This window comes from Oncorhynchus mykiss, chromosome 25, assembly GCF_013265735.2.
Source record: "Oncorhynchus mykiss isolate Arlee chromosome 25, USDA_OmykA_1.1, whole genome shotgun sequence".
Taxonomy (NCBI): Eukaryota; Metazoa; Chordata; class Actinopteri; order Salmoniformes; family Salmonidae; genus Oncorhynchus; species Oncorhynchus mykiss.
This window is the reverse complement of record NC_048589.1, coordinates 23798897-23826654: the sequence shown is the minus strand read 5'-3', so window position 1 is coordinate 23826654 and position 27758 is coordinate 23798897. Positions and strand designations below refer to the sequence as shown.

General features: G+C 43.0%; 1 protein-coding gene across 16 annotated transcripts in view; it reads left to right on the top strand.

Moving 5' to 3' along the window:
• The window catches only part of LOC110505661 (transmembrane protein KIAA1109 homolog), a 91920-nt gene extending 65045 nt beyond the window's left edge, over positions 1–26875 (top strand). For 4 of the 16 annotated variants that reach the window (XM_036962766.1, XM_036962768.1, XM_036962769.1 and 1 more), the window contains 31 exons: positions 1303–1386; positions 2322–2520; positions 2826–2885; positions 3080–3303; positions 6318–6518; positions 7091–7221; positions 7322–7445; positions 7572–7684; positions 7807–7897; positions 8282–8335; positions 10889–11160; positions 11331–11546; positions 11729–11909; positions 12096–12285; positions 14061–14222; positions 15975–16114; positions 16291–16489; positions 16607–16810; positions 18873–19049; positions 19241–19381; positions 19612–19857; positions 20747–20900; positions 21199–21356; positions 21575–21764; positions 21955–22172; positions 22313–22564; positions 22870–23073; positions 23180–23374; positions 25076–25210; positions 25454–25613; positions 25863–26875. In XM_036962766.1, the coding sequence (XP_036818661.1) occupies positions 1303–1386; positions 2322–2520; positions 2826–2885; positions 3080–3303; positions 6318–6518; positions 7091–7221; positions 7322–7445; positions 7572–7684; positions 7807–7897; positions 8282–8335; positions 10889–11160; positions 11331–11546; positions 11729–11909; positions 12096–12285; positions 14061–14222; positions 15975–16114; positions 16291–16489; positions 16607–16810; positions 18873–19049; positions 19241–19381; positions 19612–19857; positions 20747–20900; positions 21199–21356; positions 21575–21764; positions 21955–22172; positions 22313–22564; positions 22870–23073; positions 23180–23374; positions 25076–25210; positions 25454–25613; positions 25863–26088 (5301 nt within the window). In that variant the 3' untranslated portion in view covers positions 26089–26875. The remainder of the gene's footprint in view (positions 1–1302; positions 1387–2321; positions 2521–2825; positions 2886–3079; positions 3304–6317; positions 6519–7090; positions 7222–7321; positions 7446–7571; positions 7685–7806; positions 7898–8281; positions 8336–10888; positions 11161–11330; positions 11547–11728; positions 11910–12095; positions 12286–14060; positions 14223–15974; positions 16115–16290; positions 16490–16606; positions 16811–18872; positions 19050–19240; positions 19382–19611; positions 19858–20746; positions 20901–21198; positions 21357–21574; positions 21765–21954; positions 22173–22312; positions 22565–22869; positions 23074–23179; positions 23375–25075; positions 25211–25453; positions 25614–25862) is intronic. The other 12 variants (XM_036962779.1, XM_036962773.1, XM_036962771.1 and 9 more) reach the window with 9 other exon arrangements.
• The last annotated feature ends 883 nt before the right edge of the window (positions 26876–27758 follow it).

The window sequence follows — 27758 nt, the reverse complement described above, 5'->3', positions numbered from 1 at the left end:
GGAGACTCTGTCCATAGGACAACAATCAGTCGTATATTGCACAAATCTGGCCTTTATGGAAGAGTGGCAAGAAGAAAGCCATTTCTTAAAGATATCCATAAAAAGTGTTGTTTCAAGTGTGCCACAAGCCACCTGGGAGACACACCAAACATGTGGAAGAAGGTGCTCTGGTCAGATGAAACCAAAATTGAACTTTTGGGCAACAATGCAAAATGTTATGTTTGGCGTAAAAGCAACACAGCTGAACACACCATCCCCACTGTCAAACATGGTGGTGGCAGCATCATGGTTTGGGCCTGCTTTTCTTCAGCAGGGACAGGGAAGATGGTTAAAATTGATGGGAAGATGGATGGAGCCAAATACAGGACCATTCTGGAAGAAAACCTGATGGAGTCTGTAAAAGACCTGAGACTGGGATGGAGATTTGTCTTCCAACAAGACAATGATCCAAAACATAAAGCAAAATCTACAATGGAATGGTTCAAAAATAAACATATCCAGGTGTTAGAATGGCCAAGTCAAAGTCCAGACCTGAATCCAATCGAGAATCTGTGGAAAGAACTGAAAACTGCTGTTCACAAATGCTCTCCATCCAACCTCACTGAGCTCGAGCTGTTTTGCAAGGAGGAATGGGAAAAAATTTCAGTCTCTCAATGTGCAAAACTGATAGAGACATACCCCAAGCGACTTACAGCTGTAATCGCAGTAAAAGGTGGCGCTACAAAGTATTAACTTAAGGGGGCTGAATAATTTTGCACGCCCAATTTTTCAGTTTTTGATTTGTTAAAAAAGTTTGAAATATCCAATAAATGTCGTTCCACTTCATGATTGTGTCCCTCTTGTTGTTGATTCTTCACAAAAAAATACAGTTTTATATCTTTATGTTTGAAGCCTGAAACGTGGCAAAAGGTCGCAAAGTTTAAGGGGGCTTACTTTCGCAAGGCACTGTATATAAATATATAGCTCGCTGCAGTAGTATGTAGCTGTATATATGTAATTAGACCTACCTTGATAAACTTGGAAATGTAGGAAACATGGGAATGGTGGGGAAAGGAATGGTGGGGAAAGGTTTGTCAGTGCAGTAACCTACTTTGTATTCGCAGCAAATTACAAAATGTATCCGAGATAAATGTCTTCATAAATGCTAAAGATTGCTTTTGTGACTTGGTGAATGACTGACTGATATAGGAAAATAGATATTGGGGATTAATCAAAGTTAGAATTTGATGACTACATCCACTGTCCCTGGTGAGTTCTCCTACAAGTTAGTTAAAGTTATAATTTTATCCCTTATCTCCATAGAAAGGACATATACCAGGTTTCGAAGGCATCCGCTCTGAAGCTGGGGCCAGCAGATCTGTAGGCCAGAAAAAATATGCACGAAAAGTAACCTTACAACCTATTCAATCTCTTTTGAACACTTGTGTGATGTTATTCAGTGGTCTTACTGCTTTACTTGTAACAACCTGTCATTAGTGTTTATGATGCAGTCTTGATACAATGCTGACATAACAGGTTATGGCCGTTTACAACCAACCATTTTATTGATACTACTGGGATAACTCCATTTAAGCTTGAAATGGTTTGACTGGTTTAACTTCTCACCATTTCAAGAATCTTAAATGATTACCTTCAATTGGAACAGATGCTCTATTGTTTTCATGTATCATGGAGTGGTATGGCACGCACAATGTCACACTTGCATCAACTTTGCATAATTTTATAACAGGCTGCAACTAAATGGGTGTTTCCAAGGAGCAATGCGTTTTTCAACATTACACACAGGCACGTTTCCTATTCTCAGTAACCTACTTTTGTTGAGGGTCTGCCAATAAACAATTATTACATTGTTTTTAACCATTTGTAAACCGTTATATTATTAAGGGGGTTTGTGCATTTTTAAACACCTTTTAATTGACATTTCCTGCAATCTAAAGCAACAAAAATACTATTAGGGTGTGGTGCCTGGCCTTGATAACAAATATAATATAATAAATATTTTAAAAATTATATTATATATTAAAAATTATATGAATTATTTGTATTCATTTTTTTACATAGTGGTGTAGTGCGAACAACAAGGTGGCGCAACGCCCCTCTTACATTATTTGGGGTGTTTGTGTGTGTGTGTGTGTGTGTGTGTCGACTTCATTTAATTGTTAAACTATTTAATAGTGTTTATAGGCAGACCGTCAAATAAAATGTTACCACTTTTTCCAACAAACAACTGACACTTAAGCCTAAATATTATCCATGTGTTAGACTTATCTGATGGCCTAACTGTAACATCTTACTCCACCTTTAAACCTCCGTTCTCACAGGCAAACCACAGCATTGACTTTGACACAGGCTCGGCCCTGGTGCTAACCATCGAGAGCACGCTGATCACCGCTTGCTCCTCTGAGTCGCTGGTCAGCAAGGGCCACTTCAAGAACTTTTGCATCCGCTTCGCCGAGGGCTTTGAGACGTCCTGGGACGACTGGAAGCCTGAGATCCGAGGAGACATGATCATGAACGCCTGTGAGTGATTGGACCGCGAGATGTTGACTTTTACATACAGACTGGGATTGAAAAAAAGCATGAAAATAGGATGGCTTGTCTGTATTTAGAGCTGGGCCTGGGAAAGCTGAGTTTTGAAGTTTAAGAATAAGTAGATACAATTACATAGGGAAGGGCTTCACCCAAATATTGTGTATCGAACGGACCAATACCTTTTGATATTCCACCCTAATTAAGGTCTATTTGTGCCCTACTTCTTGCAGTGTGGTTCCCTACACTGTGCTGTTCCCCTTTTTGATGTCATTTTGTTTGTTTTGCTGTTGTAGGTGTTGTTCCTGATGGCACATATGAAGTCTGCTCCAGAACCACAGGCCAGCTGTCAGCAGGTAAGTACTGCGCTGATAATGAGCATCGAACCTTGTGTTTATTATGAAAGGGGTCCGTGTGAACATTGTCAAGCTGTTATCCAAGACACAGCACAGCTGTTTTCTACTTCTCTGTGAACAAGATCTTTGTATTGTATTGAGTGATAGATGGATTTAGTGTAGGGTAATATTATCTCTCCCACTACGACCCTCAGAAAGCAGCAGTGCGGGCACCTGGGCACTAAACGTGCTATGGAAGATGTGTGGTATCGATGTCCACATGGACCCCAACATCGGCAAGCGGCTCAACGCCCTGGGCAACACGCTGACCTCGCTGACTGGCGAGGAGGACGTGGACGACATCGCTGACCTCAACTCCATCAACATGGTGGACTCTGATGAGGATGAGGCCGACACCATGTCGCCCACCATCCATATGGTCAGTCTTTCAGTCTTTGCCTAAACATGATAACCATGCTGAATATTTGTATAAATCACTTTGAACATGTGAATTGTATACTGAACAAAAATATAAACACAGCATGTAAAGCGTTGGTCCCATGTTTCATGAGCTGAAATGGAAGATCCCAGACATTTTCCATACACACAAAAAGTTTATTTCTCAAATTATGCGCACAAATTTCTTTACATCCCTGTTCGTGAGCATTTCTCCTTTGCCAAGATGATCCATCTACCTGATAGGTGTGGCATATCAAGAAGCTGATTAAACAGCATGATCATTACATAGGTACACCTTGTGCTGGGTTCAATAAAAGGCCACTCTAAAATAAGCAGTTTTGTCACACAACACAATGCCACAGATGTCTCATGTTTTGAGGGAGCGTGCAATTTCCATGCTGACTGCAGGTATGTCCACCAGAGCTGTCGCCAGAGAATTGAATGTTCATTGCACTACCATAAGCCTCATCCAACATCGTTTTATAGAATTTGTCAGTACGTCCAACCGGCCTCACAACCGCAGACCATGTGTAACCATGCCAACCCAGGACCTCCACATCCGGCTTCTTCACCTGCACGATCATCTGAGACCAGCCACCCGGACAGATAATGAAACTATTTGCACAACCAGTTTGCACAACCAAAGAATTTTGCACAACCAAAGAATTTCTACAAAAATGGTCAGAAACCATATCAGGGATGCTCATCTACATGCTCATCGTCCTCACCGGGGTTTTGACCTGACTGCAGTTCAGTGTCGTAACCGACTTCAGTGGGCGTATACTCCCCTTCGATGGCCACTGGAAAAGTGTGCTCGTCACGGATGAATCCTGGTTTCAACTGTAGCGGGCAGATGGAATACAGCGTAGTGTGAGCGAGTGGTCAACTTTGAACAGAGTTCCCCATGGTGGCGTTGGGGTTATGGTATGGACAAACTTAAGCTACGGACAATGAACACGATTTAATTTTATTGATGTCAATTTGAATGTACAGAGATACAGTGACGAGATCCTGAGGCCCATTGTCGCGCCATTCATCCACCGCCATCAACTCATGTTTCAGCATGATAATGCACGGCCCCATATCGCAAGGATTTGTACACAATTCCTGGAAGCTAAAAATGTCCCAGTTCTTCCATGGCCTGCATACTCAGCAGACATGTCACCCATTGAGCATGTTTGGGATGCTCTGGATTGACGTGTTGGATAGCGTGTTCCAGTTCCTGCCATTATCCAGCAACTTCGCACAGCCATTGAAGAGGACTGGGACAACATTCCACAGGCCACAATCAACAGCCTGATGAACTCTATGCGAATGAGATGTTGCGCTGCTTTGAGGCAAATGGTGGTCACACCAGATAGTGACTGGTTTTCTAATCCACACTCCTACTTCTTTTTTTAAGGTACAATTACTTGACCAAAAGTATGTGGACACCTGCTTGTCAAACATCTCATTCCAAAATCATGGGCATTAATATGAAGTTGGTCCCTCCTTTGCTGCTATAATAGCATCCACTCTTCTTGGAAGGCTTTTCACTAGATGTTGGAACATTGCTGCGGGGACATGCTTCCAGTCAGCCACAAGAACATTAGTGAGGTCGGTCACTGGTGTTGGGCATTAGGCCTGGCTCGCAGTCGGCTTTCCAATTCATCCTAAAGGTGTTCGATGGGGTTGAGGTCAGGGCTCTATGCAGGCCAGTCAAATTCTTCCACACCGATCTCTACAAACCATTTCTGTATGGACCTTGCTTTGTGCAGGCTGAAATAGAAAATGGCCTTCTCCAAACTGTTGCCAAAAAATTGTCAAGAATGCTGTAGCGTTAAGATTTCCCTTCACTGGAACTAAGGGGCCTAGCCCGAACCATGAAAAACAGCCCCAGACCATTATTCCTCCTCCTACCAAAATTTACAATTGGCACTATGCATTGGGGCAGGTAGTGTTCTCCTGACATCAGCCATACCCAAATTCGTCCGTCGGACTGCCAGATGGTGAAGCGTGATTCATCACTCCAGAGAACACATTTCCACTGTTCCAGAGTCCAATGGCGGTGATCTTTACACACCCCAGCCGACGCTTGGCATTGCGCATGGTGATCTTAAGCTTGTTTGCGGCTGCTCGGCCATGGAAAACCATTTCATGAAACTCCTAACATTACTTCCAGAAGCAGTTTGAACTCTGTAGTTAGTCTTGCAACCGAGGACAGAAGATTTGTACACACTTCAGCACTTGCCGGTCCAGTTCTGTGAGCTTGCGTGGCCTACCACTTTGCGGCTGAGCTGTTGTTGCTCCTAGACTTTTCCACTTCACCATAAAAGCACTTACAGGTGACCAGGGCAGCTCTAGCAGGACAGAAATTTGACAAACTGACTTGTTGGAAAGGTGGCATCCTATGACAGTGCCACGTTGAATGTCACTGAGCTCTTCAGTAAGGCCATTCTACTGCCAATGTTTGTCTATGGAGATTGCATGGCTGTGTACTCGATTATACTTCTGTCAGCGACATGTGTGCCTGAAATGGCCAAATCCACAAATTTGAAGGGGTGTCTACATACTTTTGTATATATAGTGTATCTGTGACCAACAGATGCATATCTGTATTCCAATCATAAAATCCATGGTTTAATTTTTATTTCAATTGACTGATTTGCTTATATGAACTGTAACTCCGTAAAATAGTTGGAATTGTTGCGTAAGTCTGAGTGTGTTTAATACGCTGTTAGAGTTTGCTAATACCTGTGATTCTATTGCAGTACAACCACGAGACGGTTTAAAAGACTATTTGTGTAAGAGATTATTGTAGCTCTGTGTGTGTAAACACCCTAAGTCTGTGTCAAAAATGTAAAAATCCACTGTGAGTGTTAAGGCTTTGCATATCTGTTCAAGCCACGTCAACCCCATCCAGCCACTGTGACAGCGCTAAAAGCTATCCAAGCTACCTAAGTCCATGCACCCAGTTGAACCTTGCCTTGGGTGTATCCTTACCGTTGCTTGCAGGGGAGCCCAGAGGGAGAGTGCAGCAGCCCAAGGCTCAGTCCCAGGCTCACGTTCAGGAAGCGGCTAGTAAACAGCATCCTGGGCCTGAAAAGCCCCAGTGTCCAGAGCGTCTCGGTACCAGCCGACTACCTAAGCGACTATTCTCCTCCCCAGTCCAGAGGGAACAGGGCCAGGGCTCCCAGACCCATATCCTGGGGATGTGTATGTACTGCCCCACCCTCTAGTCTCCTGTCTTCTGGGCCCCACAATCACGTTTAGGGTGGCATGAAGACTCTATCGTCCATGTTTCAAGCTGCAGAATAGATTTCAATTGCTAAGTTACACCATGAAATGTGGTAATCTCAGAGGGAAAACAAAATTCTATCACTTAGCAATTGACTTCGTGGGGTTTAAGCACTTTTGGTTCCCTTGTCACCTGGTTACACATGTTGTGATTACTTCCTTTTCTGAGAATTGGGTCATCAATTGGTCTCAAGGATTATGGTGATGGTGACTTCCATTTTGTGTATTTCACTGCTGTTTATGTGTGTGTATAACTTGATTATTGGTGTGAGTATAAAATGTGGATTAGGTGGTGAGCTATGTAACTTTGGTGTAATAATTAATGCTTGGTTTAATACTTTTTTTGTGGTGTAATACAGTAACCCCGGTTGGTGGAGGTGTAATCTAATTCAGGTTATTTAATGTTGGTAATTTAGGTTATATAAATAACCAAACATTCTGTGGTGTAATATGTGAATTACAGGGTGTCATTTGTCCTCTATACTCCACAGGAGACCATAGACCTCAGGCGGCAAACGGCAGTGGGCAACCAGATCTTGGATCCCAGAAGGGGGAAGTTAAACAAAAGAATAGTGGACATCAGAGAGCTGAACGAGCAGGCCAAAGTCATTGATGACCTCAAGTAAGAGTTCTTCCTGTCAAATGCAATTATAACCTCATGTTGTATATTTTATCACCTAAAACAAGGATCAATCATGTTTCCATTCCCCACCCTTCAACAGGAAACTGGGAGCAAGTGAAGGCACAATCAACCAGGAGATCCAGCGCTACCAGCAGCTGGAGTCTGTGGCCGTCAACGACATCAGAAGAGACGTGCGCAAGAAACTACGACGCTCCAGCATGAGGGTGAGACAACTCATTTAATACCACCCTTTATTCAACTGGCATTTTCCGGTCTAAAATGTCATTAACCTGAGCTGAAATGGAAAGGACACCATGACTGATGAGCCCTGATCATTGCTTTTCTACCAGGCTGCGTCTCTGAAGGACAAGTGGGGTCTGGGATACAAACCCAGCTATAACCGTTCCAAGAGCATCTCTACAGCAGCAGGGAGGCCTCCACTCAAAAGGATTGAACGCCAAAGGTACTGGAAGAGGAATCTTCGCTTGCAGCCGGAACCTAGCAGTCGTGGGGTCAATCAGGAATTCAGGAAGTGAATTGAATTTCCAATAGGTTGGATTGTTATTATTCTTATTTCCCTTTCAGTTCCAGAATAGGAGACGTTGATGACTTACCGGACATCAGAGTTGATGCGTCCTCCCCAGGACCGAGAGTCACCTTCAACATCCAGGACATGGTAGTGTATTGCAATAGTCCACAATAGTCTTCATGGTAGCTATTACCATGTAGACCCTGAGATAGGGCTGTAAACAATTGAATTCTCCAAGGTGGCAGTTGTACAGCAGCTGAAGAGAACTGGAGATGTGCATCCCTGAGTTATGGCATCATTTCATCTTCCATGTCCTTGTTTGTTTATCACTATGACAGGCCTCTTGACTGTGTGTGTCTAAACATTGTGGAAACGCTCTATGTCAGCGGAAGCTAAGTATTAGCTTTTTCGCTTGCTTGTAGCTTGAGGGAGAGTTAAGTGTGCCTTTTTTGAGCGCAAAATCCCATCCTGAACATGCCATACTTTCATTTTCTGGATGGATTCCATTGTTCTCTTTCTGTTCAACTGAAGATTAATAATCAGGACTCTACAAACCGACCGGTCAGTCCAGGAGAAGTCTTCAAGGTATTTGTAAAATCCCCCAAAAAACTATCCCGAACAAATGAAAATCCCAAAATAACCAGTTTTTTTTTTCCCTCTCTTCTAATAAATTGGTTAAAACTGAAAACATGGACATTCCAAACAGGATGGTGAGATATAGGCTAGAACTATCAATCAATGCTTGATTGTCATATCTTGGTTTGAGTCATTCCTTGCCATCTATAATAGCTAGAGATGAGCTAGTCAAGTGCACTCTAGTTAATCATTTTACGCATTCAAATACAACTCTAATTGCAATATGGTCAGTAGGGAATAATATGCTTGGAATAACAAGGCTTTCAACCAGCCGTTGCCTCTGGTTATGTGTTACAAAGAAAACGATTTATTCACTGCATTGCTACGTCATTGACAATATTTTGCTGCTACGTAGATATGGATAGGCTATGCGTGTTCATTGTAGTATACATGCATAGTATGCTATGCATGTAGGTACTAAGTGGTTAGAATTATATTTGAGTATTACAATTGATTCACACCTTCCCATCCTGTTATGGAATTCCATGTTCCATGTTATGGAATTCCTAATCAACTTCCTTCAACCACAGATGTCTTTTCCTAATCACCGCAGCTATGCATGGCCAACTTCAAAACCTTAGGATGTATAGTTTGAGCCTAAAACTGTAAACCCTTACGTTGGCCAACCTCAGAATAAGTGTGCATCAAAGCCATGACTAGAGGTGACATTGAGTTTTCTTTCTTTCTTAGTTGGTGGTTGTTTATGACTAATACTGTCTTTTGTGAGGGCTTTTAATGTTTTCTGTTTTGGGAGTTTGTCAGTTTCATCCACTGTCCTGGAACCAGATGTTGTCCTGCAGCTTCTTTCTACCCAGGTGTCTTCATCCTAACATCCTCTTCATCCTCTTTATCTCCCACTCTGTATCTCTCTCCTATGTCCTCTCCCAGAGCATTGCATGATCTCTGAGCCTCCTGTGGGGGGAAAAAACTGACTGCACATAGCAACCTGTATTACAGGACATTGTTTCCTCTAGTAATATATATTATATCTAGCAATAGTCATGACATTGGCTGTGTGTGTGTGTGTGTGTGTGTGTGTGTGTGTGTGTGTGTGTGTGTGTGCGTGCGTGCGTCATGTTTGGACACGCCTACTCATTCCAGGGTTTCTTTATTTTTTACTATTTTCTACAGAATAATAGTGAAGACATGAAATACTATGAAATAACACGTATGGAATCATGTAGTAACCAAAAAAGTGTATATTTGAGGTTCTTCAAAGTAGCCACCCTTTGCCTTGATGACAGCTTTGCACACACTTTGCATTCTCTCAACCAGCTTCATGAGGTAGTCACTTGGAATGCATTTCAATTAACAGGTGTGCCATTTGTGGAATTTCTTTCCTTCCTAATGCACTTGAGCCAATCAGTTGTGTTGTGACAAGGCAGGGTGGTATACAGAAGATAGCCCTATTTGGTAAAATACCAAGTCCATATTATGGCAAGAACAGCTCAAAAAAGCATTACTTTAAGACATGAAGGTCAGTCAATCTGGAAAATTTCAAGAACTTTGAAAGTGTCTTCAGTCACAAAAACCATCAAGCAAGCGCTATGATGAAACTGGCTCTCATGAGGACCACCACAGGAAAGGAAGACCCAGAGTTAAGTTCATTAGAGTTAACTGCACCTGAGATTGCAGCCCAAATAAATGCTTCAGAGTTCAAGTAACAGACGCATCTCAACATCAACTGTTCAGAGAGGAGACTGCGTGAATCAGGCCTTCATGGTTGAATTAATGCAAAGAAACTACAAACTACAAAAGGACACCAATAATAAGAAGAAACTTGCTTGGGCCAAGAATCACAGGCAATGGACATTAGACCGGTGGAAATCTGTCCTTTTGTCTGAGGTCAAATTTGAGTTTTTTGGTTCCAACCGTCTTGTCTTTGTGAGACGCAGAGTAGGTGAACGGATGATCTCCGCATGTGTGATTCCCACCGTGAAGCATGGAGGAGGAGGTTTGGAGGTGTTTTGCTGTTGACACTGTCAGTGATTTTTATTTAAAATTCAAGGCACACTTAACCAGCATGGCTACCACAGCATTCTGCAATGATACTTCATCCCTCCTGATTTGCACTTAGTGGGACTATCATTTGCTTTTCAACAGGACAATGACCCAAAACACACCTCCAGGTATATTGATTTGTTTAACACTTTTTTGGTTACTACATGAGTCTATATGTGTTATTTCCTAGTTTTGATGTCAATGTAGAAAATAGCCAAAATAAAGAAAAACCCTTGAATGAGTATGTGTGTCCAAACTTTTGACTGGTACTGTATGTATGTATATATGCTAAGTTAGAGTAGATGTTAGTCACACACATTGGTTATGACAATTTTCTATCCACAATCGTGATAAATGAATTAGTACTACACGTGCATACAGTTCCTTTGAGCAGGATGCTATCTGCTACAGAGTTTATATCACTAAACATTTTTGACCTTTTCTAATTGAGAGAGTCTAACTGTCCCCCTCTCAACACCTCCCATCTGTCCTCTGCTGAAGTTTCCGGAGGAGACAGAAATGGATCTGTTGTCTATCACCATTGATGAGCGACTCCATCCTCATCTTCATCATCTTCATGATTTCCCATCCATTAGCGAAGGGCCCCACTCAGTGTTCAGTGCCCCTGCAACCCCTGCTGTCTTTTCACCTGGCATTCCCTTCCAGCACGACGACATGCGCCGCGACGAGCTCTCCTCCTCTTCCTCAGAGGATTCCGACAAGGAGGAAGAGTTTGACCGCGAGAGGCCTTCCTGCTACTTCAGGAGGCCTGTGTGAGTCCGCTCTCATTACTGTTTATTTGGCCTGTTTCTTGGACCCAGATTAAGCCTACTCTTGGACTAAAAAACATGCTCAATGGAGAATAATAATTCAAACTATTTATTATTTTATTCCTCCTGTTTTTGTGCCTGCTGATGACCCTGCTTTCCTCTCTGTGTCACAGCCAACCACCACACAGGAAGCCATCGGGCTTCGCCGCTGTCAGCCAGCTGTTCAGTGAGCGCTGGCCCAGCACGCCCACCAACCGCAGCCTCATGAGCTCGGTCACCGAGAGGAACATCGACTTTGAGCTGGACGTGCGCGTGGAGATTGACAGCGGCAAGTGTGTCCTGCACCCCACTACCCAGCAGCCGGAGAACGAGGATGTCTCCTTCAGAAGGTACGGCACCTGAACCCTAGGGATCTTCTAACTATTTTGATATATAGAGAGACCTATGCCATATTATAATCTAGACAAGTTATAAAGCATTATAGCTGCAGGCTTTAAGTAAAGTGTTACCAAAGTTTCTTTGTCAAAGAATGCTATGTAACCAAAGTGTTCCTACTCCTCCTGTACTGTAGGAGTTGTGATCGCAGCTCCAGGAGTCTGGACCAGGAATCTCCACCCAAGAAGAAGAAGCTCCAGCCCACCTATACCTCCACCACCCAGCTCCTGGCCGGGAAGAAGGTGCCCTCCTCTCTGCAGACCAAATCCAGTGACCTGGAGACCACTGTCTTTTACATTCCGGGAGTAGATGTCAAGGTCGGTTATTTTGCTTTCAGCCATTACTGATTTGTTTCCCTCTAGCTATGGAATGGTGTAAATAATGATTTTAAACAATGACCCATCAATCGGATGCATTAAATGGTAGGATCTATATTGCTGTTGATGACCTAAGAGTTCAACTATTCTGATGCAAAACCATTTTTCAATTTCCTCCAACCCCAGTTGCACTACAACTCCAAGACCATAAAGACCGAGTCGCCTGATGCCTCACGCGGATCCTCCCTTCCCCGCACCCTCTCCAAAGAGTCCAAGCTGTATGGTATGAATGATAGCGGCCCTCACAACCCTCCCAATGCTGGCCAAAGCAAGACTAACTCGCTCCTTCCTCCCCCATCCCCACCTCTACCATCAGGTACTGAGAGCTCTCATCATTACCTGCATGCCCTTTCGCCTTCTGTGTTTACCTGCAGTAGAGCGTCACGTCTCCATCGTGCCCATAGACATCCTTAATCAACCCACCCATTAAAATCTAGTGCATGCTCAATTTGTCTTGTCCAAGGCTTTGATCTGTGAATGTTGAAGACGCCGGTGATTTCTGTGTTGGAATGTTTTAAGATCCGGTTTGATTTCATTCCGTTTTAAACACTTAGGGGGTGGGTGGATAGACGCAGAGTGGCTGTTTTTCTAAACGCTGTTGCAAAGATATTCTCCAGAGGAAAGAAAACATACAGTGGCAAGAAAAAGTATGTGAACCCTTTGGAATTACCTGGATTTCTGTGTAAATTGGTCATCAAATTTGATCTAATCTTCAGCTAAGTCACAACAATAGACAAACATAGTGTGCTTAAACTAATAACACACAAATTATTGTATTGTTCTTGTCTACATTGAATACATAGTTTAAACATTCACAGTGTAGGTTGGGGAAAGTATGTGAACCCCTAGGCTAATGACTTCTCAAAGCTAATTGGAGTCAGCAGTCGGCTAACCTGGACTCCAATCAATGAGACGTGATGTGAACCATGCCTCGAACAAAAGAGATCTCAGAATACTTAAGAATTGTTGACTTGCATAAAGCTGAAAAGGGTTACAAAAGTATCTCTAAAAGTCTTGGATGTTCATCAGTCCACGGTAAGACAAATTGTCTATAAATGGAGAAAGTTCAGTACTGTTGCTACTCTCCCTAGGAGTGGCTGTCCTGCAAAGATGACTGCAAGAGCACAGCGCAAAATGCTCAATGAGGTTAATCTCTAATCCTAGAGTGTCAGCTAAAGACTTACAGAAAAAAGTCACAGCCCACTAACATCAAAACATCATCCCAGCTGTAAAGTATGGTGGAGGGAGCATCATGGTTTGGGCTGCTTTACTGCCTCAGGGCCTGGACAGCTTGCTATTATCAACAGAAAAATGAATTCCCAAGTTTATCGAGACATTTTCCAGGAGGATGTTAGGCTATCTGTCCTCCAATTGAAGCTCAACAGAAGTTGGGTGATGCAACAGGACAATGACCCAAAACACAGAAGTAAATCAACAACAGAATGGCTTCAACAGAAGAAAATACTGGAGTGGCCCAGTCAGAGTTCTGACCTCAACCCGATTTGAGATGTTGTGGCATGACCTCGAGAGCAGTTCACACCAGACATCCCAAGAATATTGCTGAACTGAAACAGTTTTGTAAAGAGGAATGATCCAAAATTCTCCCTGACCGTTTTGCAGGTCTGATCCGCAACTACAGAAATGTTTGGTTGAGGTTATTGCTGAGGGTCAACCAGTTATTAAATCCATGGGTTTGCATACTTTTTCCACCCTGCACTGTGAATGTTTACACGGTGTGTTCAATAAAGACATGAAAACGTATAATTGTTTTTTATTAGTTTAAGCAGACTGTGTTTGTATATTGTTGTGACCTAGATGAAGATCAGATCCAATTTTATGACCAATTTATGCAGAAATCCAGGTATTTCCAAAGGGTTCACACTTTTTCTTGACACTGTAACATGTAGACCCAAAAAGTAAATGAAAGCACAAGATCTTATTTCTTACCTTTTTTGTTTCATTTCCTTGGGAGCTAAAAACATTTGTTAAATCTGTCCCAATATCTGTTTCACTTTGTGTTTTCACTCTCTTACCAATGTTGGTGGGTGTATATGTGACCCTGTCCAAACTCCGATCATGTCTCCCCTGCAGCCAAAGGCAAGGGCAGTGGTGGGGTGAAGACAGCCAAGCTGTATGCCTGGGTGGCCCTCCAGACCCTCCCAGAAGAGATGGTCATAAGCCCTTGTCTTCTGGACTTCCTGGAGAAAGCCTTGGAGACCATTCCCATCACACCGGTGGAAAGGAACTATACTGGTATGTAGGGTCATTCCATTGCAAATACAGTGCCTTGCGAAAGTATTCGGCCCCCTTGAACTTTGCGATCTTTTGTCACATTTCAGGCTTCAAACATAAAGATATAAAACTGTATTTTTTGTGTGAAGAATCAACAACAAGTGGGACACAATCATGAAGTGGAACGACATTTATTGGATATTTCAAACTTTTTTAACAAATCAAAAACTGAAAAATTGGGCGTGCAAAATTATTCAGCCCCCTTAAGTTAATACTTTGTAGCGCCACCTTTTGCTGCGATTACAGCTGTAAGTCGCTTGGGGTATGTCTCTATCAGTTTTGCACATCGAGAGACTGACATTTTTTCCCATTCCTCCTTGCAAAACAGCTCGAGCTCAGTGAGGTTGGATGGAGAGCATTTGTGAACAGCAGTTTTCAGTTCTTTCCACAGATTCTCGATTGGATTCAGGTCTGGACTTTGACTTGGCCATTCTAACACCTGGATATGTTTATTTTTGAACCATTCCATTGTAGATTTTGCTTTATGTTTTGGATCATTGTCTTGTTGGAAGACAAATCTCCGTCCCAGTCTCAGGTCTTTTGCAGACTCCATCAGGTTTTCTTCCAGAATGGTCCTGTATTTGGCTCCATCCATCTTCCCATCAATTTTAACCATCTTCACTGATGCTGCCACCACCATGTTTGACAGTGGGGATGGTGTGTTCAGCTTTGTTGCTTTTACGCCAAACATAACGTTTTGCATTGTTGCCAAAAAGTTCAATTTTGGTTTCATCTGACCAGAGCACCTTCTTCCACATGTTTGGTGTGTCTCCCAGGTGGCTTGTGGCAAACTTTAAACAACACTTTTTATGGATATCTTTAAGAAATGGCTTTCTTCTTGCCACTCTTCCATAAAGGCCAGATTTGTGCAATATACGACTGATTGTTGTCCTATGGACAGAGTCTCCCACCTCAGCTGTAGATCTCTGCAGTTTATCCAGAGTGATCATGGGCCTCTTGGCTGCATCTCTGATCAATCTTCTCCTTGTATGAGCTGAAAGTTTAGAGGGACGGCCAGGTCTTGGTAGATTTGCAGTGGTCTGATACTCCTTCCATTTCAATATTATCGCTTGCACAGTGCTCCTTGGGATGTTTAAAGCTTGGGAAATCTTTTTGTATCCAAATCCGGCTTTAAACTTCTTCACAACAGTATCTCGGACCTGCCTGGTGTGTTCCTTGTTCTTCATGATGCTCTCTGCGCTTTTAACGGACCTCTGAGACTATCACGGTGCAGGTGCATTTATACGGAGACTTGATTACACACAGGTGGATTGTATTTATCATCATTAGTCATTTAGGTCAACATTGGATCATTCAGAGATCCTCACTGAACTTCTGGAGAGAGTTTGCTGCACTGAAAGTAAAGGGGCTGAATAATTTTGCACGCCCAATTTTTCAGTTTTTGATTTGTTAAAAAAGTTTGAAATATCCAATAAATGTCGTTCCACTTCATGATTGTGTCCCACTTGTTGTTGATTCTTCACAAAAAAATACAGTTTTATATCTTTATGTTTGAAGCCTGAAATGTGGCAAAAGGTCGCAAAGTTCAAGGGGGCCGAATACTTTTGCAAGGCACTGTAGATCACCTGTTCACCTCACCTCTTTGGATTTTAATTGTGCAAAAAATCCATAAATGTTTGCTGGACCTAAAACATCAACAACTTACAAAACTGTTGCTCAAAGCTGACCCCTTTTTGTCTCTGTGTGTCTCAGATTTGAACTCCCAGGAGGAGGACTTAGGCCAGTTTGATCCAGTGGAGCCCCTGGAGGAGTCCACCACATCCCTGGTGTCCTCATCCACCTCTGCCTACTCCTCCTTTCCTGTGGACGTGGTGGTTTATGTCAGAGTACAGGTAACCTACCTCTGTCTGCCCGCCTTACTGTGGTCCCCATAGCTCAGTTCTTGTAACTCTGTTCTCCATTGTACAATATGAGTATGTTTTGCTGTCGTAATGTCCAATCCCTGAGACACCACACTCAAAGTAATGACGTTTTCAAATTCTATTCTAATCTGACTCAATGTCTCTAGCCCTCTCAGATCCGCTTCAGCTGCTTGCCCATGTCCAGAGTGGAGTGTATGCTGAAACTGCCATCTCTAGACCTGGTCTTCTCCTCTAATCGCGGTGAACTGGAGATCCCATCCAGCACCCAACCTACCGACGGCCTAAATACACCCTCCTCCACCCCCCTGAGCCAACACATCCTCAAACCACCCCCTGGCAAAGGAGGTATAGATAGCAACACTCCAAAACACCTGTAAAGCAACTTCTAGGTGTGTGAGTGGATTCATTTTGTTTTCTAAGCCTATCTGGTCCATAATAAAACCTATTTGATCTAATCTCCAGGTCCCTCTCCATCTCTGGGTAGCCCTCTGGGCCGGACCCATCACAGCAGCAGCCAGTCAGACCTCACCGCCCCCCCCAGCAACTCCTCAGGGCTCAGCTTCACTGCCTGCATGTCAGACTTCTCCCTCTACGTGTTCCACCCTTACGGGGCAGGGAAACAGAAATCTGCTGTTACAGGGCAGGCACCAGGCTCAGGACCTCTAGGTATGGAAAAGTGTAGTGGAAAGTTTCTCAACTTCAACATTTCTCATGTATATTCTAATATTCTATAGCAATTTGAATGGGTTTTTTTTTCGGAGTGGATGGTCGGGTGCCGGAACATTGACCTGAAACTAAGCCCATTTCATTCCTTTATTACATTGAGACACGATCACATTTCCTTATTTATTCATGGTAATACTTGGGAGCAGATTTTTTTTAAATGAAACGTATTCTTAACTGAATTCCTGGTGATTTTTATTATTTATTTACCTAAAACTAAAATCCTAAAAAAAATATAGACAGTGCCCTCAAAGTATTCACACCTCTTGACTTTTTCCACATTTTGTTGTTACAGCCTAAATTTAAAATGAATCAAATTGAGATTTTGTGTCACTGGCCTACACACAATACCCAAGAATTTCAAAGTGGAATTATGTTTTTAGAATCTTTTACAAATTAATAAAAAATGAAAAGCACAAGTGTCTTGAGTCAATAAGTATTGAATCCCTTTGTTATGGCAAGCATAATTAACTTCAGGAGGAAAAATGTGCTTAACAAGTCACATAATAAGTTACACTCTGTGTAAGTTACTCACTCTGTGTGCAATAATAGTGTTTAATGTGCTTTTTGACTACAGCATCTATGTACCCCACACATACAATTATCTGTAAGGTCCCTCAGTCAAGCAGTGACTTTCAAACACATTCAACCACAAAGACCAGGGAGGTTTTCCAATGCTTTGCAAAGGAGGGAACTTATTCGTAGGTTTAAAAATAAATAAATAAAAAATACATTAAATATCCCTTTGAGCATGGTGAAGTTATTAATTACTCTTTGGATGGTGTATCAATATAGACAGTCACTACAAAGATACAGGCATCCTTCCTAACTCAGTTGCCATGGATTTCACCATGAAGCCAGTGGTGGCTTTAAAACAGTTAGTTGAAAGGCTGTGATGGGAGAAAATTGAGGATGGATCAACAACATTGTAGTTACTCTACAATACTAACCTAAATGACAGAGTGAAAAGAAGGAAGCATGTACAGAATTTAAAAAAATTCCAAAACATTCATCCTGTTCGTGTTAAAGTAAAACTGCAAAACAAAAACATTTTAATTAATTTTATGTATTTTATATATATTGGGGCCCATCCAACATAACACATTACTGAGTGCCAGTCTTCATATTTTCAAGCATGGTGGTGGCTGCATCATGTTATAGGTATGCTTGTCATTGGCAAGGACTAGGGAGTTTTTTAAGATAAAAATAAACGGAATAGAGCTAAGCTCATGCAAAATCCTAGAGGAAAACCTGGTTCAGTCTGCTTTCCAACAGACACTGGGAGCCAAATTCACCCATAACCCAAGGCCAGATATATATTGGAGTTGCTTACCAAGATGACATTGACTTTTCCTATGGCCTAGTTACATTTTTGACTTAAATCGTCTTGAAAATCAATGGCAAGACTTAAATGGCTGTCTAGCAAGGATCAACAACCAACTTGACAGAGCTGGAAGAATACATTTGAAAAAATAATTTGCAAATATTGTACAATCCAAGTGTGCAAAGCTCTTTAGAGACTCGCCCAGAAAGACTCTCAGCTGTATGTCACCACCAAAGGTGATTCTAACATGTATTGACTCAGTGGTGAGAATGAGATATTTCTGTATTTCTTTTTCAATAAATTATCCAAACTTTGGTGTGTAGATGGGTGAGAACTTTTTTTAAAAGTGGAATAAGTCCAGGAATATGAATACTTTCTGAAGACACTGTAATTAGCATCATACATTCCCCATAAAAATCTGTCAGTTTAAACTAGGGATATCTATATTTTTTTTGTATTGGATACGGGTGTCTCAATCCACCGCATCCGCCGATGTTGTTCTATAGCCTATGTTTAGTACTGTGCATTATATTGCAGTGAAGTCTACCAACTACGCTGTACAGCATGCCTCAGAGTGATAGTGTACTTTCACAGCAGGCTTGTTCAGTCTTCCATCAGTTCAATGTGTAGCATTAAAACAGCGCTATGAAGTGTCGCCTCATAGCTGTTCTTTCCTTTAAGGTACAGTGGATGAAGAGCCGTCCTCTGTGACTGGGAGGAAGGATTCCCTCAGCATCAACCTGGAGTTCGTCAAGGTCAGCCTGTCCAGAATGAGACGCACCGGAGGACCAACCTTTATCGAGAGTTTTATACCTGGCAAGGGGGGCAAGATGGACACCACCCTCATCAATATCTCAGGTGCCTTGGAACGGGGTTAATGGTTGGACACTGTCTAACCTGAGCTCAATCTTTGGTCTTCAAAATGGGAATGTCATGTATATCTTGACAATGAAGCTGATCCATTTTGACATTTCAATTCCCCTGCCAAGATGGTTGAATCCACAGACACTGGAATTCCTGGCCAACTTTGAATGTTTTCTCTCTCTTAGCTGTGTGTGACATCGGCTCTGCCTCCTTCAAGTATGACATGCGGAGGCTGAGTGAAATCCTGGCCTTCCCCAGAGCCTGGTACCGCCGCAGCATCGCCCGACGCCTCTTCCTAGGAGACCAGACCATCAACATGCCAACAGGTAGAAACACAACTCCTCGATAGGCCTTTGCGCCCTGTGAGTGTAATTTTCCTTGTGTAATAAATGATCAAAATGTTTACTTCTGACTGGGTTTATTTCCTATTTACTCTGTTTTCTCTCACTCTCCGACTCTGTTAATGTCAGTCCCTTTAAAACCTTAGGGATGTTTTCCCCAAACCTGTGTTTGTTTCAGAACATGCCCTTTACCTGAACCTGCTTCTCTCCTCCAGCCTCGGGTCCAGCGACCCCAGACTCTGTAGAAAACATGGCCCAACACCTGTCACCAGAGTCCAGCCGTAAAGCCTACTGGAGGACCTGGGACGGTAGCACTGGGCAGCACATTCCCCAGTCCCCCAACGTGTTCTCAGACCACTCCACTGGGAGCAACATGTCCCCCGGGGGCCTGTCCTCCCACCTCAAATCCCCGGCCCCTGGACGCACCAGGAGTGTCTCTGATTCCTCTGCCCCCAGAAGAGGTACCAACTCAAAAATGAGTGCTCAGCATCATCAAGGAACACTATCTAATTAAAACTGTGTTAATGTTGTTTATTTTAGCTTAGTATGGAGATTGTTTTCACAAGCTAGACTTAAAATGCAGTTAGAATGATGAATGAATACTTTATCCCTCATTAAGACTGGGAATAACTTTGTCCGTAATAACTTTGCCCGCAAAACACCAATCTCAACGTCAACACTGAAGAGGCGACTCCGGAATGCTGCCCTTCTAGGCAGAGATCCTCTGTCCAGTGTCTGTGTTCTTTTGCCCATCTTAATATTTTATTTTTATTGGCCAGTCTGAGATATGTTTTTTTCTTTGCAAATCTGCCGAGAAGGCCAGCATCCTGGAGTCGCCTCTTCACTGTTGACGTTGAGACTGGTGTTTTGCGGGTACTATTTAATGACGCTGCCAGTTGAGGACTTGAGGCGTCTGTTTCTCAAACTAGACACTCTAATGTACCTGTCCTCTTGCTCAGTTGTGCACCGGGGCTTCCCACTCTTCTTTCTATTCTGGTTAGAGACAGTTTGCGCTGTTCTTATGAAGGGAGCGTACTGAGCGTACACAGCGTACTGAGAAAATGTCTAGCTATAACCCCCCAGGAAGTTTCTTGGAAATTTCTCGCATGGAATAGCCTTCATTTCTCAGAACAAGAATAGACTGACGAGTTTCAGAAGAAAGTCCTTTGTTTCTGGCCATTTTGAGCCAGTAATCGAACCCACAAATGCTGATGCTCCAGATACTCAACTAGTCCAAATAAGGCCAGTTGTATTATTTTAATGGTAAAAAAAAGGCTTTTCTTTCAAAAACAAGGACATTTCTAAGTGACCTCAAACTTTTGAACGGTAATGTATTTCCCTCCCATGCAGATTCTGTGACCAAGACGTCCACGCCATCGTTCAATAAGAGCGGCAAGGCAGCCGGCCCCCAGGGGACCCCGTGGGAGACACTAGTGGTGTTCGCCATCAACCTGAAGCAGCTCAACGTTCAGATGAACATGAGCAATGTCATGGGCAACAACACGTATGTCTTCCTTTTACCCCTCCCACTCAACACACTATACTCTACACACTAGGAGCCAGTTTCCCAGAAACAGATTTAAGTCTATTCCTTATCATTCATATCAGCATATGACTTAATGTCTATATCTGACTACCTATAAAAACATAACACAATCTGACATATAACCCTTACCAAAGCTATGATTCTAAACATTGAAATATTTCTGTTGAAACAAACCATGCCTCATAGAAAGCAGATGATTATTCATGAGGAGGTGGGTGGAACTAACTTTTCCCCCTTTGCTCTTGTTTACCTCTAGTTGGACCACCAGTGGGCTGAAGAGTCAGGGTCGTCTGTCAGTGGGTAGTAACAGAGACAGAGAAATCAGCATGTCCGTGGGTCTGGGCCGCTCCAAACTGGACTCTAAAGGCGGCGTGGTGGGGGGCAATATAGATGTCAACACCCTGGAGATGGTCTGTAAGTACAGGGATGGGGAATCATGTATTATGCCACTGGCATGTACTGTTTTAGTGCAATTCCTAAATACATTGTTATGGATGTCAAAGATTGAACTCTGGCTTCGGGTCTTGGTGTTTTTAAATGATAAATGCATCCACCTCTAACTTAAATATCCCTGTCAAACGAGTAGAACTTGAAATCCCTCTGCCGATCCTAACAACACATGTTTGTTGAAGCCCACATCTCGGAGCACCCCAACCAGCAGCCCAGCCATAACATCCAGATCACCATGGGTTCCACGGAGGCCCGTGTGGACTACATGGGCTCCAGCATCCTCATGGGCGTCTTCAGCAACGCAGACCTGAAGCTTAAGGATGAGTGGAAGGTCAACCTGTGCACTGTGGAGACAAGCCTATCAGAGAAAAGGTAAATAAGCTAGCCGAGCCTACCAGAGAAAATGAATAGCTATAACCCCCCTGGAAGCTACATTCTTGTATGTTCTCATTCTCTCTCATTTGTGGCCCCTTTCTCCCTCTGTCCCTTCCCCCTCTTCTCTTTCTCATTATTTTTTCCTCTTTTTTTACCTCTCTTTCTACCTATCCCTCCCTCTCTCCAGTAAGATATTTGTCCAAGGGGACTTGCAGTGGGATATCTTCCAGGTGATCATCTCGCGCTCCACTACCCCCGACCTCATCAAGATTGGGATGAAGCTGCAGGAGTTTTTCACCCAGCAGTTTGACACAAGCAAACGAGCATTGTCCACATGGGGTCCAGTCCCCTACCTGCCCCCCAAGGCGCCGGTCATCAACATTGAGAAAGGTGCTGCAGAGCTGTGTAAGTATCCATTATGACTGGGTTCCCGGGTTCATCAAGTAAATGGACTGGTTTCGATCTAAATGCTCATCCACTCTTTTCGTCCCTTTCCCCCTCTATTGTCATTGCACCTTACGGATCTCTCCCTTCCTCTCTCCTAGACATGGATGCGGCCCACCATCGACACTGGCCTGGAGTTCTGAAGGTGATCGCCGGGTGCCACATCTCCCTCTTCCAGATGCCTCTTCCAGAAGACGCAGTGCAACTGGGTGGCTCCATTAGTCTCCATGGCAACCACATGACCCTGGCCTGCTTCCATGGGCCCAACTTCCGCTCCAAGTCCTGGGCCTTATTCCACCTGGAAGAGCCCAACATAGCTTTTTTGACTGAGGCTCAAAAGATATTGGAGGACGGTAAGGCTTTCAAGAGACTGAGAGGAGGGATGAGGAATTTGGATTTATTTGGGTAAAAAACTATACAACAATATGTACAGTGTCTTCCCAGAGGATAGGACTTAAGTGTTTTAATTGATACTTTTGTTTCCAAAGTGGTCCTCAATGGTAAAAATAAATCAAACATCTAATGATCGAAAACTAAAAAGAATTGAACAATGAACAACCACATTACATTCATATAGGCATGCAAACTAAGTGGCACATCATCCCTAAGCAAGTTGCCCTAAATACCTCTAACCTCAACCTATTTTCTATCCAATCAGGCTCCACTGATGAGTCCACCTACATCGTGCAGACGTTGGCTTTTAATCTGGGTCACAACACTATGGAAACCAAACCCTGCGGGGCGCTAGAGAGCCCCATGGCCACCATCACCAAAATCACCCGTCGCAGGCACGAAAACCCGCCTCACGGAGTAGCCACGGTCAAAGAGTGGTTCAACTACGTAACTGCCATGAGGAATGAGGGTAAAGGGTACTAAATACTACCCATGTCAAATTCAAGGTCTATTGTTTCCTTTGACCCAATGTTATTCAAGACATCTGCCTCATTCTAATGTATCCTGTTCCCCAGAACTGAACCTCTTGCGCAACGTACACGCCAACAACCCAGAGAGCGGGGCGGCCGCCAAGAGTTCAAGCCTGCTCAGCAGCTTCAGCGGCTCTTCCAGCTACAACCACGAGACGGAGACAATCTTCGCCCTTCCTAGGATGCAGCTGAATTTCAGCTCCAAAAACTTTCAGGATCCTGAGGAACCCTCCTTGACTGGTAGGCTCAGTTGAGTTATACACTGAGTGTACAAAACATTCAGTTGCACCACCCCCTTGCCCTCAGAACAGCCTAAATTCGTCAGGGCATTGAGTCTACAAGGTGTCGAAAGAGTTCCACAGGGATGCTGTCCAATGTTGACGCCAATGCTTCCCACAGTAGTTGTGTAAAGTTGGCTGGATATCCTTTGGGTGGTGGCCTGTTCATGATGCACACTGTAAACTGTTGAATGTAAAACCCAGCATCGTTGCAGTCCTTCACACACTCAAACCGGTGTGCCTGGCACCTACTACCATACCCTGTTCAAAGGCACTTAACCCATAAGAGTCTAAGTCGAGGGGGGGGGGGTCTACTAAGCTATATGGAATTGTTTTAAGAAGGTCATCCCAAGGATCATTTAGCTATTTGATTTTGAATTTTAATACCCCTTGAAAATTATGTTAGGCCTTTATTAGCCCATATTGAATAACAGATTCACTGCATGGAACAACAGTCCCCAAAATATCTAAAGGAAGTTTGTTCTGAAGTGTCTGACCTGTATCTGAGAGACACTACATGACCAAAAGTATGTGTGGACACCTGCTCATCGTACATCACGTTCCAAAATAATGGGAATTAATAATGAGTTGGTCCCCTATTTGCTACTATAACAGCCTCTACTCTTTTGGGAAGGATTTCAACTAGATGTTGGAACATTGCTGCGGGGACTTGCTTCCATTCAGCCACAAGCATTAGTGAGGTCGGGCACTAATGTTGGGCGACTAGGCCTGGCTCGCAGTCAGTGTTCCAATTCATCCCAAAGGTGTTTGATTGTCATGCTGAAACAGGAAAGGGCCTTCCCCAAACTGTTGCCACAAAGTTGGAAGTAAAGAATTGTCTAGAATGTTATTGTTTGCTGTAGTGTTAAGATTTCCCTTCACTGGAACTAAGGGGCTGAGCCCGAACCATGAAGAACATCCCCAGACCATTATTCCTCCTCCACCAGACTTTACAATTGGCACTATGCATTGGGGCAGGTAGCGTTCTCCTGGCATCCACCAAACCCAGATTCATCCGTCAGACTGCCAGATGGTGAAGCGAGATTCATCACTCCAGAGAACGCATTTCCACTGCTCCAGAGTCCAATGGCAGTGAGCTTTACACCACTCTGAATCTTTGCATTGTGCATGGTGATCTTAGGCTTGTGTACAACTGCTCCTGACAAACAATAGTTGTGCTGACATTGCTTCCAGAGGCAGTTTGGAACTCGTTAGTGAGTGTTGCAACCGAGGACAGCACCCGGCGGTCCAGTTCTGTGAGCTTGTGTGGCCTACCGCTGAGCCGTTGTTGCTCCTTGACGTTTCCACTTCACAAAAAATAACAGCACTTACAGTTGACCGGGGCAGTTCTAGCAGGGCAGAAATTTGACAAACTGACTTGTTGGAAAGGTGGTATCCTATGACGGCGACACATAGAAAGTCACTGAGCTCTTCAGTAAGGCCATTCTGCTGTCAATGTTTGTCTATGGAGATTGCATGGCTGTGTGCTCAATTTTATACACCTGTCAGCAACCAGTGTGGCTGATATTGCAGACTCCACAAATTTGAAGGTGTCCACATACGTTTGTGTGTGTGTATATATGTGTATATATATATATATAGATATATATCTATCTTTGTTGGAAAGCAAGGTAACGACACTATTGTTTCCCGTCCGTTTCAGACTCCAACAGTAAGCCTAAGGTGGAGTGCAGCCTGGTGACTGAATTCACCGACCACATCTGTGTCACCATGGACGCAGAGCTCATCATGTTCCTGCATGACCTGGTCTCTGCCTACCTGAAGGAGAAAGAGAAGGGTGAGAGAACCTGAAATGTCAACAGCAGCAGCACACTACATTGCGCAACCTAGAACAATTAACTGTACTTTAAATTAGATAAATAGTACTGAACTTTATATAGACAATAAGAGCAACAAAGGTACAACTAAAATAGAATTTCAGTTGAAGGTGCTGTTTGATTTCAGAACTAGTAGTCAAAAGAAAGGAGAACCAAGGCACTCTTTATAGTTTCTTTCCCTCTCTCCCTTCCCTGGTCTGAAGCCCTTTTCAACCCCCGGATGTTTGTCACTCGGCCTGGCCAGAAGAGCCCAACGGCCCTTAATGATGAGAACTCCACAGACAAGGAGGATGGCATCAACTACACTACGGTGGACTGGAGAGAATTCATGTGCAACACCTGGCAGCTGGAGCCCACACTCAGGTAAACCAGACCCCTTCCCTCAGACCCAATATATGCCACTATGTAGAGACTTTTATCCAAACTAACAGTACAGTAAGTGCATACATTTGTAGTATGTGTATATGATCCCTGTGTTTGACTCCTTAACCCCTCACCTGAGCATGTCAACTACTCCATAAGCCCATTTTTAGGCCTATACACTAACCCTAAACCCTTTTGTCATACATCTCTGAGGTTTCTTGACACAGTCTTAATAATTCATTTCCACAGGCTCATCTCCTGGACGGGACGGAAGATCGATCCTGTCGGCGTGGACTACATTCTCCAGAAGCTAGGCTTCCACCACGCAAGGACTACAATTCCCAAATGGCTCCAGAGGGGAGTGATGGACCCCCTGGACAAGGTCCTCTCTGTCCTCATCAAAAAACTGGGCACGGCCCTGCAGGACGAGAAAGAGAAGAAGGAGAAGATAGGACGAGACAAGGAAGAGCACTAACACCAACATCCATACCTTCTAACACAACACTTTAAAAACTGGAGGTCAGACAGTAAATCGTCAACAAACAAAACACTGGATAACTGGAAAACACTGGATAGTTCCTTGACTTGCTGTACAGTGGATAGCGTCATAGGCACATTTACCGCTAAGCTGTGTGAATTTCAGCATAGATGTTTACTGTGGTGCATGCCACTATGGGTTTTGACAGAAAAATGTGCACTGTTTTTATGTGTATTTTGAACAAAATAGTAAGTCTTATTATTTGGCAGCTTAAAATAATAACCCTGAAAAACCCCAACATGAATTATATGATATACATGCTTTATATGGTTGTTGTCAGAACAAACACGTTGAAGTCATCATTTATGATACTTCTTTTATGGTTCATTACCTTTTTTCTGATGAGTGTGGGGGTTACTTCTAAATCATTGCCTTTTCTATGTTTCCAATGGTAAAGTTGGAATGAGGAATCTCATTTTAAGTGTCAGTTTTTCTAAATTCATCCCAATGACAACCGTTTTTGGAAAATTAAAACTAAAAAGTATTGGATGGTTTAAATCCACTTATATAATGTATTGTAATGCTAAACCATGGTTAATTATTTTTGGTTTGTATCTTAATTTAATGGGGATCAGAAATGTATAGTCTAAAACACATGTGAGCTGGGTGTGTCAAGCCTGTTTTTTTTTTTTTATATGTGCAATAGATCAGTGTATATAAAATGACTGTGAATTTCTTAAGTGTTGATTTCTGAATATAATAAAATCATTGCCATCCAATTTTACATCTGACTTCGTTGTCATATACAATGAGTGTACAAAACCTTATGAACACTTCTTTCCATGACCATAGATTTCACCTGGTCAGTCTATGATCCCTTATTGATGTCACTTGTTAAATCTACTTCCATCAGTGTAGATGAAGGGGAGGAGACAGGTTAAAGAAGGATTTTTAATAATAATAATAATTGAGACATTGTGTATGTGTGCCATGAAGGGTGAATGGGCAAGACAAAATATTTAAGTGCCTTTAAACGGGGTAAGGTAGTCAGTGCCAGGCGCACCGTTTGTGTCAAGACACTGCTGGGTTTTTCACACAACAGTTTCCCATGTGTATCAAGAAAGGTCCACCACTCAAAGGATATCCAACCAACTTGACACAACTGTGGGAAGCTTTGGAGTCAACATGGGCCAGCATCCCTGTAGAATGCTTTCAACACCTTGTAGAGTCCATGCCCAGATGAATTGAGGCTGTTCTTAGGCCAAAAGGTTGAGTTGCAACTTAATATTAGGAAGATGTTCTTAATGTTTTGTACACTGTTATTTATCAGATTTTCTAGATTTGAGTCAAGTGACAGTTGTGTGTTTCTCAACAGAGAAAAGCTTTAACCTGGTTGCTGTGTGTGCGAGCAATGGGAAGGTTACTATACTCCAGACCTCTTGTGGGTACTCCAGACCTCTTGTGGCTAATTTTAACCAATTATGATTCTTTTTTTATTAAGCCTCTGATACAGTCCCAAAAATGTTTTGCATGTCAGCAGTCAAGTTTTCAAGATACTGGTCTTTCAAAAAGCAAAGTGTGAAAAAATGATGCGGCAAGTGACACTGCTTTTTGACAGACCACAATATTTTTCTGAAATATTCCAAATAAAATACAAATCAAAATAT